At 45.9% G+C, this 11,148-nt stretch overlaps 1 protein-coding gene; it reads left to right on the top strand.

Moving 5' to 3' along the window:
• Nucleotides 1-7,706: 7,706 nt before the first annotated feature.
• Nucleotides 7,707-10,058, top strand: GSTUM_00005106001 (uncharacterized protein). XM_002837073.2 has 4 exons: nt 7,707-7,922; nt 7,997-8,122; nt 8,490-8,825; nt 8,894-10,058. The coding sequence occupies exons 2-4, from the start codon at nt 8,045-8,047 to the stop codon at nt 9,410-9,412; spliced, it is 933 nt and encodes a 310-aa protein (XP_002837119.1). The 5' UTR covers nt 7,707-7,922; nt 7,997-8,044; the 3' UTR covers nt 9,413-10,058.
• The last annotated feature ends 1,090 nt before the right edge of the window (nt 10,059-11,148 follow it).

The raw sequence follows: 11,148 nt of genomic DNA, 5'->3' as shown, positions 1-11,148 counted from the left end.
ATTGTTTGTTATTGGTTCTATAGTTAGTCTACGTTGTGAGGAGATGGGGATTCATATTGCTTACATAACACACACAAAATAGTGGGGCTTGGCGAATGTAACAACGGAAGATTGGCAGTTGGAAATTTTACGACCTCCACTAATATTACTCTGATTGAAAATCAGAAAACATAGAATCAGATAGGAATGCGTCCTGAGCACTTCTATCAAATCATATCTTCCCAAAGATCTGGTTGTGGCTAAGGATTTTCGGACATTATTCTCGTGCTGGTTTTTCGTTGATTTCAAGTGACCGGCACCATGCCATTAACTTTCCCCCCCAAGCAATAAGAGAGGACTATGGATAAAAGCAACGGGCGAAACCCCCACCCCCAGGGCCCCAGTCCTCAGTTAACTTACCGGTAACGAAATACTCGCAAAAGAAAAGGAAAAACCAAGACTTTCCACCACCTGCAACCCTTCCCACCCACACACCACGAGCCAAATCAAGAAGGACATCCCAGTAGGTGGCGTCCGGATCAAGTAACGAACCCACCCAAAAACGTGCAAAAACCACACCTCGCTTCCCAAGACCAGACAAATAAAATAGCCACTCAAGCCAACCCCGAAAGCGCCCAATAGCAGACATTACTAAGTGTTTCCTGAGATGACCTGAGGCTAAAAATACGCTGCATGTGCTGATCGCGCTTGTCGAAATCGAGTGTTTTTTAATTTTCTTGGGGAAGAGCAGAGAGGTAGAAGAAGAAAAAAAGAGTTGAAGGGGCTGTGTTTCAATTCCCAAACCGCAGGGGAGAAGCGCAAAGCAGAAAACGAAGAAGGGCTGAGGCATGAGCCTCCCTCCCGAACCAGCAGCATACGGTGCCGCAGAGCAACCAAGCTTCTTTGACTGCACCAGCTTTCGCGACGACAGGTTTCTTCTCTTTCTTGTTGTTCTCTCCTGCTTGTTACAGTTCCCCCTCCCCCCCCGTTAGGGTTATCGCTACGCTGCCGTATGACAGGAGTAAGAGGGGTCATCATGTCTGAGACTCGCATTCGTGCCTCAACACCTTGTCTTCTGGAGGTGAAAAATTCCTGGTGGGCCAAGCTTGGATGGAATGCATTGTTAGCCTCGTTACGGGGTTTATCTGGTACAGTACAGTACAATACGGTACTTCTGGTCTACCGTATCGCTAAATTTCTGGTCGTTGGTTTATCCGAGTTTTTTTTCTTTTCTTTTCTTCTTCTCAATATTGTCTTAGTTGATGGCTTGCTTAGTTGCTTGCTGCCTGCTGGACTCCAACCATTTTCTCACGCAACCATACCTTATGGTACTGTACAGTATGTGCGGCATCCAAATCTACAAGTAGGACCACAAAGCATGTTTCCCCGCGCAAAAGCACTATTGCTCCGCCCTCAATTGATTCGCGCATGTACGAGTACAAGTAACTCGTACCGGAACTAGCATATATGCACTGGTACTGTACCGGTATGTTGCTCACAAAAAAGCCAAATTTCCCAATCCTACATGGCCCCACACGACTTTGTTTCTCCTCTCCCCCCCCTTCCTCTTGGAAATCTAAAACCCATCCAGTCGTTCGTGCGATAAAAAGGCTACCATATGTCATCTGCTCGAGCAAGTGTACCGTCCTAGTAAAGTACCCTACCGCTCTCCGCAGCAATTCCCTCCCACATTATGCACCCTTACTCTATCACTCTACCGGTATCGCAGTCAACTCTGGAGCACGGTACTCGAGTAGATATGATATCACCACCCACACCCGCATTGCCTCTCCCAGAGCCGCGCCCCGCCAATACTCAGTACTAGTAGATCCATGACACCTGTCCACAAATAAGCCCAGAAAGAACATTCTAAAAAAACCCAAACTTGTCGCACACCATCATACCTTAATTATTCCCCGAATCCAATCTGGGTACTTGCGAGGCTCCGGTTGTGTCCGGGGTGTGGGGGGCGAGGGAAAGCTTGGTATCGGGATGGGTACAGTCAGAAACAAAAGTGCGGTTGGGTGATGGGCGGAAATGGCAAAAGTGCCTTTCTTCCCAGCGGCTAGAAAACATCATGGACGTTTCAGAAATCCTAGCGTGCCGTGATGCGTGCCCGGTCTCTTCCTTTTCCCTGGGTTATGTACGATCGATACAGTAAGTATCATACGGTGGGTAGGTTGGTGGTGGGCAGCCTTACGCTAATGCTTTCATGGGGAATCACTCGTTGGGCGGTGGGGTCCATGAGTTGAGCTAAATTGGTATCGTAGTCTATTGTCGGACCCTTGGGGTCGGGAACTGCGCCCAAGCATAATGCCGGCCCCACAAAACCTACCCTCCGCTCGAAGCTCTCGGGAAACACTGGCATACCGAACTATCGGCATTCGGGAAGACCATTTGAAGATTACCGGTAATGACTTTGATCCTACTACCGTATACAAGTACGTATCCGGGGGGTTCGAGATCAATGACGGGAATCACGTTGCGGTGTGCTGTTCGATACCGATTTGCATCCTCAATTCCAACTCCGACAATGACACCGACTTCCCAACAACTCTACGGTACTCGTAGGTGAAGACAGAAAAGAATAAATGAGTCCTAGCCTACTGCCCCGATAGTTACACCAGAGGAAGCCGTACTTGTATCACAGCTCCTCAAGAAGGGGGTGTATTCCCAATTTAGAAATTCCGGATGGGATTGGCCGCAAGGGCAGGTTTCGGCCGTCGGGAGCCATGATGTCGTTTGTGGCGGATAGGATCCCGGACGATGGGAGGACAGAGTACCGCAGTAAATCGGTCGGTATTCGAGTATTATTGGTAATCGGTGAGATCGCGGCTTCCCTCTCCTGAGAGGTCAGCATGCCTCTTTTCAATTTTTACCGCGTGCTGTATATCGTCTTCACCGTTGGGCCGGGATTCACCTACCGTCCACAACATGTGTTCCCTAACCGAAGCTCTCTGGTGCAACAGTGTCTACCATCTTGTGGAATGATAGGCTATTCCACCGCGCAACCGACCGACACGGGTAGCGCACAAGAGCGATTCATCCACCACCTTTTTCCAAATATCCCGTCCGACGGTAGAAGGCTCTGTACCGCACTCGAGTAGATAGGTGGCGGGAAGGATTGTCCGGGGACAAAATTAACTAGCTGTCAACGGCCGGAAAATCTTCGGTGATGACAACCACACTCCCCCACCAACCCACTATCATGAAAACCCAAAAGAAAATTAAAAAATATAAATACATAGTAGAAATTAATATTTAGTATACCATCCATCAGCCTTAATAATTGCTTCCACCCTATCCACCATTGATCCTGCCAAAGTATCAAAAACCTTTGGGTCCAGAAGTTCCTAACAATGAGTGATAGCCTCCTCTATAATTTTTTTGATCTCATTGACAGGGCCCTTCAGGAGAAACAGCTCAGGATAGTGCTTATGAAGCTTGTCTTTCACAAGAGACCAAACATTTTCAATTGGATTGAGGTCTGGTGAATAGGGAGGAATTTCCATCAGAGAAATTCCATTTCTCCTGAGCCATCTCCTGAAAGGCAAGTGAGTCTTAGCATTGTCAATGATCAAAAATACCTCTTCCTCTCCAACATGCTCCTTGATATCCTCCCATATCCCTACAAAGTCATATTGATCGTAAACATCAATAATTGACTTTCCAGTCACTCCACCTCCAGCAGAAGTAGGATCAGGAAAAACAGGTAAAAAAAGACCATGAGTTTGACCATAGAAACAACCAGTCATCATCTGACTAATCTTTCTCTCTCCTTTCCTAGCAGTAGGTTCAACACAATCCTTATTCCATTTTTCTTTTGGACTGTTAGGCGGAGACAACCTGATAGACTTCAGAGTTGTCTAGGCAGATCGAGATTCGTTTTTACAGACGGAGATTGTCTAGGAAGGCTCGGACTTCACTTGTTTCGTTTATGACTACTAAGAGCGAAGTAAAGTAGGGTAAAGTAAAGTAAAATCGTAAGAACAATATTATATTGTTAAGGTCTCTTCTCCGTTGCTTGATGATGTCTAAAGCTTGGGAGGCACTTCGATATTTATATTCCGCGTCTGAGTGTTCGCGGACTACATCTAACTAACATACAACCATGTACCTTTTTCCAATATAGCTCGCAACGTCGGGTTTTCTTCCAAGGTGCGAACACCTGGAGACCCTGAAAATCATCACACCCTCTTTGATAATTATAATATGACTATTTGGAAGTCATGCTGTTTCCAATAGTAATTATCCGATGGTGAGAGTCTTTTTAGACAAATGGCCCAATTCTCAAGTCGAACTGTGTTGGCTCCAATCGTCTCCCTTGTCGACGAAATGACCAGTTTTGTCTGTGGGTTGCATCTGCGAAGATAGTTGTTATTACCGACTTTCTAGGTCATCTAACTTCAACTCTTCATAACTCCATACCCAACTGATAGATCTTTTCCGGAGGACTTCCTACTTACCTGCAGGAAGCCTTCCCATAGGGTTGGTAGATAATCCCTCGGTCGGTAACTCTTGGTTGCAGTGGGTAATAGGATTCTGGTTACTGTCACCGGTTTGGGAGTCACCCCCTCGGTTGCAGTATGTACCGGAACCTAGTTGTAACATTCCTTGAACTCCATTGGGTTCGATGGTAGTATTCTCAGGAGTTCCAGACTCTTCTGGTTATCATAGGATGGATGTGAATGTATTGGTCTTTCATTAAGATCCTTTACTATTCATCATCATCTCTTTGCACGAAAACGTCCCGTTACTTGTGGCCTATGCCAAAGATATCTCATTCTTGAAGACTAGTAACTTTCTGGGTAGTTGACGGATTCACTCCGTTATACTTCCCAGACCTAGCCGAAGGTCCCCTCTTATATATCCTGTGAACAGGATCCAGTCGGACAGACGGCAGCGACGTATATGGTGTTATTTTAACACCTTCGATTCTGTGGTATAATACTCACAGGACGTAACTTAGATCGATATGTATGATGACGCGCGGGCCCCGTAAGGGGGCTGGAGGGGGGTGTTGGAGACCTGAGATTTCGATTTCGGGAGAGGTTACCCTACCTAGGGTGGTTCCTAGGTATCGGATCTCGGTATTCCTAACATGGACATCTAACTACCCATTTTCTTCTCTTTCCTCCTCCCCTCTCCACAGCTACCTCATCCCCCCACATTGCCTTCCTTCTCCACATCTGCCTTGTCCAATTCCTATGGGCTAATGCTCATTCCAATCTCTTTTGAGCTAGATCCTCATCTAAATGAATCCTCTCTTATGCCATCCACTTTTTATGAAGCTTTTGTGCAAGTCTTCTCTTCACAGTCTTAGCAGAAACATTGGGAGCCACTCTCTCAGCAATCTCAGAGTAGCTGGTATGGCGATTTTTGAGAGCTTCCTCTACCATAGCATCATCCTGCAACTTGGTAGTTTTAGGATGTCTTCCTCTACCTTCATTCTCCTTGCCCTCTTGATCTCTCTTTGCAAATGTGCTTTTAACAGTACTGAGAGGAATGTCAAGGTAGTGGGAAATTTGGTGATTTGTCATCTGAGGCTCGCGTAACCCGAGGATTCGTCCCCTTGTAAACTCAGAAAGGTGCTTGGAGGGAATAGGCTGTTTGGCATGACTGAGAAGAATAGGAGGCATAGTTTATTGAAAAAAAAAATTTAAGTAAATTGGTTTAGTTTTGGTTGGTGTAGAACAATTTCTTTAGGAAGTGTTGAGGGAGCAGGGTGATGAGGAGGGGAGCGTTGCCATTGCCATTGAGAGCTAGTTAATTTTGTCCCCGGACAAGAAATAAAGAAAACTTGCATGACACGTGTTTGGATATGCTACTAAAATTAATACACACTTGCGTGACGTGGAGAGACAGAGTTCATATCTGGGGAACAGTAGGTAAGCAAGTATGGTAAGTAAATTGAGTGATTTGTGTTAGTACGGGAATCAGCAAAATATCGTACTGTATCTCTGCTGTGCATAGCATATATGTGTAGGTGTTACTCGATCCTATTACAACTTGCCCGCTTCGCTCCTTCAGGCCACCACTACCACTGCTCGGAACGGGTATCATACCTGATAGCTGAGTACCGATACAAGCTCTGTAACCCAAAACATCCCATATAGCTTGGTCCTGATACCTATACATGCTTTCCTCCTTTACACTTAAACAGTTCGAGAGGTTAGAAAAGAGGAAAGAAAATAAAAACATCTCCCCCTCCCGAATGCTCGTGCGGCACGATCGTGTCGTGTCCCAGAAGTGACTCTGTGTGAAGATACAAAAAGTGTTGGAAACTCAACCGTCAAGTTGCGTGTATCATACTCCCAACGGTACTCCGCTAGCTTTTGCCGCGATGAGATCGATGATGAGTGTTGGGAAACGTAAAACGAATGTCAACCGCTGTACCGTACCCGAGTCACCCAGTATGATAGTGTTTTTATTTTATTTTATAAATGGTTATCGGGGTAGTGCCAATTACGGCGCTTGGGGAGCTGAGATGTGCGCAGGGCTCATCGGGTAAGTGTGCAGTGATGTCGAGTGATTTGGTATGACTGGTACTAGTTACCGGTAATATTCTCTTCCTGTACACTATTCCCGTCGCTTTCATCCTGTGCTCTCTGATATTGTATTTTCTGACTCTTTCTCTCTTTCTTCTTAACCAATGTTTTGTGAACGCAGTTGCCATATATAAATAGATAAATAGATGGGTGGATGAGTAATAATGGAGGTATAATGATAATTACTCCCTTATATTATCATACCGACAATCTTGTATTGACGAAAAAAAAAAAAAAAAAAAGAGGACTACCGGCACTCGATAATGCTCTATTTATTATATGGGATTTATCAAACGTATTACGATATAGTACTCGAGCATGGTAGCGGAATGAAATTTGGAGAGAAGGGGAGAAAAAGCATAACCGTTTTGAAGTCTAGCGATGAATTTCAATGAAGATTGATCAAGTTCACCAATTGGAGGTCGTGTGGGGATTTTTTTTTTTCTTTTTTTTTTTTCCACTACCGCGCACACCCTGCGTTGGTGTTATCATAGAGGAATACAGGAGTATGGTATGGTAATGAGGAAGATAGATACTCGAAAAATGGCAGTGCATTTGTTATGCTTGAAAGTAGGCAGCGGAAGCCAAAGTGCCTTGAATCGAGATTGTTGGTGTGATACAGTGGGAAGTGGGGAGGCATTCGAGGCAACGGTGCAACCAACCCGAATACCGAGTTGACTACGATATCTTTTGTCACATTCCCTTACCATTGAAGAACCTCTGACCTCTGTATAGTACTGTACAGTACCGTGCCAAGAAAAACAACTCTACAAAAGAGGTGGTGAGGGAGGAATACAAACTCTGTAAATATGAAGAGAGAAATCGGTAGTGTACTGTACAGGTCATTCATTGGAGAGGGTGAGAATGGTGAGGTGGTAATGTGGTCGATAGACATGATCTGTTATGCCATGTTAAAAGTGTGCTGCTCGCACTGTGAACCAACCACTGGCTGAGGTGTAGGCAGCGACGCGCACAAATTTCAGGCTACCTTGGGCTAAGGGTCAACAATGGTTGCCATTTTTCGGGCACTCTATTGCCGATAAGTAACCATTTGGGGTGTCGATACGGTAGTGGACACAGTGCCACCATCATCCTTTCTCATTTATTCCAGCCCAATCTTTCCAGCCTTCCTCTCCCTTCCTTCCTTCCTTCCACCATCTCACACACACATTTCCCTCCCGACCTCCCACTTTCTGTTCTTGAAAGCGTGAGCTGTCTCGAGTCAGTTTTGGTTGAGATTTCCCAACTACCCACCCACCCGACCGCTTTTTCGCCCCCCTCTTCTTCTTCGCCGTACCAAAGCTCTCTCTTCAAGCCTCCCCACTCCCTCTAAAACAAATCCCCCTCCCACAGCAACAACCACAACTGTACTCGTACAGTACAGCACTCCGATAAGTTAGTTGCTGTCTACCACAAAAACCCCCTTGAGTCAAAATAAATAACGCCTTCTAATCCGATTGAGGGGATAGAAAATATAACGCGCTCTCGATAACCTCTCTCTCTTTTAATCGAACGATATGGCTAGGCCTGGTAAGGAAAAAGCCATCGCGCCGGCAGTGATCGATATCGATGAACTCCGTCGCAAACGCGATGCAGTAAGCCTTATTCCCTTTCATTTGTTAAGCATTCATGTTTATTTCATCCCTTTCCACTTCCATATATCCCATTCCTACCCCTCTCCTCTTCCCTTTTTCTGGCGCAGGAGCAATGATATCTATCTGTCGGTGCGACTGAGATGCATTTCATTTCCGATACTCTTTTTCTCACCACCCATACGGTACTGGGTTCCAGACTCTGAAGTCCCGACACATTCTCTTACATATCTCTTGTTATGATCACCCTGCGATCGGCTTCTGTGCTGTCGTCGTCATTGTCGTGAACATCACGGCGCTACTGTCGCCTCCGCAGTAGCTGTTTCGAATGAAGACCTGTTCAGGATCTTGTCGCTAACATGGCTACTAGTTTGTTACTGCGATGACTTTGTTGCGCAATGCCGCCGATGAGGCGTCTCGGACAGGATTAGCTTTTTTCGATATTTTCATCGGCTCTGGAACAGAGCAACCGTCCCAGATTGCCCTTCAACGTAGCACTACGGAGGAGCCGGAAGGTCCTAAAAAGAGAGCTAAACGCGCAAAGCGCGATCCCGCGATGCCGAAGAGACCTATGACTGCTTATCTGTTGTTCTGTCATCAGGGCAGAGATACCGTGAAGGCGGACCTGGGACCGAATGCCACGCACAAAGATATTTTAGCTGAGCTCACTAAGCGTTGGTCTGAGACTCCGGAGGATCAGAAGAAAGTACGTGAGATCGCATGTCCATGCTGAGGATACTGAATTGGCTAATTGTTGATTAATGCATTACGCAGGCCTGGCAAGACCTCTACCAGAAAAACCGTGAGGTGTACGCGAAGGATATGGCCCTCTATAAGGCCACTAAGGCTCCTCAAGCTGGCGAATCTTCTGCAACCTTTACTCCTGTTAACGCCGAATTGGAGGATGTTCAAGAGTCAGAGGCAGAAAGCGATAGGGCTGAATTGACTGCCGAGGATGTGGAAGAAGACGAGGAAGAGGAGGAGGAGCTAGAGGAAGAGCCGGAGGAAGACGTTAGATCCCCGACTCCCCCCCCTCGCAAGAGGGGGACTCCTAGGTCTAAGAAGGCTGCCGCCACCAACGGCAATCTCAAAAAGGCACTCAACTCCATTGCCGTCTCCGGCACCTCCACTGCCGCCGCCCCTGCCGTTGTCGGTGCAAAAGCCAAGGCTGAACCAACTAAGAGAAAGCGTGCCGGTCGCAAGAAGGTCGTGGAGGTTGAAGAGGAGGAAGCCTCCGATGAGGTTACTCCTAAAAAAAAGGCTCCTCGTAAGAGGAGAAAGAGCTCGGATTAGGACTTTCTCGTAGTCCTGTTATGTCGACATGGTATAATATCCCCGTTGTCATACCTTTCCTGTTTCTTTGTCCTTTAGTCCCCTCTCCCCTCCGGCTAGCGTATTCGGGTTTTATATAAAATTTTCTAAAAAATTAAAAATTAAAAAATTCCGCTTATCGGATTTTTTTCCTTTTTACTTTTCTTTGTCTCCTCGCTCCCTTCTTTCTTTCTGCTTTGTGCCGCAAATATTCCGCCTGCTACTCGTCAAATGTCAGAGTTTTTCTTCTGGGAAATGTGTACTCTTTATTTATGTCTTTTCCATTCCATTCATATTTGGTATGTGACATATCTACCTTCTCCTGCCTACTACTCCATTCCATTCAAACCCACGCAGCTCCATTCCCTGAAGTTTTCGCGGAATGGATTGAGTGGAGTATTTGACCTGTAATGATCTCTTTTTCCCCTTTCTCTATCCCTTGATATTGTGACGCAACCCCCCGGTAGGAGGTTGGTTGGTCGGGCGATTCTTTATTATTTTCACTTTTTTTCCCCCTTCATTCCGACTTTGGATAGGATGCGTCAGTGGTATTATATGTTATTATAAGATAGGATAGGATAGGGTAGGATACGAGTGGTGGAAGATTTATTCTGGCTTATAAGGATAAGTGTACTGGTATCATACTATACGTAGCAATACGCTATCGGTAGCTAGCTAGATAGCTCGTTGGGGTGATAAATAGCTGCGGATTTAATGTCTTTTTGTTGGAACTTGGTAATTGCACGTTCGGTAGTGAATGAGGAAGTGTGTGAGGCAGGTATTGTATTTATGAAATATACGATTGAGTTTTACACACCCCCACGCAGTACGGGTGCCGTATGCTCATACCCAATTACCGAACAGGATAAAGATTACCAAACAAGGGAAAAAAAAAAGAGTATTTCTTGACAAAGCCTCGACACCACAAAGAGAGAACACTCCATCTTTTACAAAGCAGCTAAGATGGATATATGGACAGCTGACGCTATATATGGTTGAGTTTTATCCCATCCCATCCTGCCCTGCACCAATCCTATAAACCCGTTTTGTATATATACCGTACTGGGGGCCGTTTTGTTGTGCGAGATGACCGCTTATGCTTATGCATATGCTAAGCGGGTGTTATAAAAGGGTTGGAAATGATTGCGGGTGCGGGGAATAAGCGGTGTGCTGTGCTGTACCGTGCAGGACAGCACTGCACTGTGCGCGGTGTATATGGTTATGGTATCATAGTGGGCATGGAAAGCGGGGGGGAAAAAAAAGAGTGTCTCGGGCAAGCGCAGTACAGTACAGTACAGTACTACTTTAAAGGCGAAACCGTGTAGTGCTATGCGCGGAGTACCGGTAATGAATGGTGGCTGGAACGTCGTTGTAGGCAGATTTTCTTGGGTACTGTACCTGTACTGTACTGTACTGTACTCTTCCGGTTATGGATAAAGCAGTTGTTGTCTCACAGTTAGCTTTGCTCATCTCTAGAGTTTTATATAATTTAGTGGTATCCATCCCTGCCGTGTGTGCGTTGGTGTTTCTGGCTTGCTTGCCGGTAGTGTCATAGAATTACTGGTAGGATGGTATACTACTGTAGTAAGGCATTACGTTAAGGAAGGCCGGGCATTCAAATAAAAACTCGCAAGTTTATTATCCTCCTCTAGTCCAGGAACTCTTCTTTTCTTCTTCTTTCTCTTCTTTCCCACAAGCCGGCTTTCGTAAGGTCTCTC

This window comes from Tuber melanosporum (genome assembly GCF_000151645.1).
Source record: "Tuber melanosporum whole genome shotgun sequence assembly, scaffold_17, strain Mel28".
Taxonomy (NCBI): Eukaryota; Fungi; Ascomycota; class Pezizomycetes; order Pezizales; family Tuberaceae; genus Tuber; species Tuber melanosporum.
Note: the sequence above shows the minus strand (reverse complement) of the source record. Positions and strands in the feature narration are given on the sequence as shown.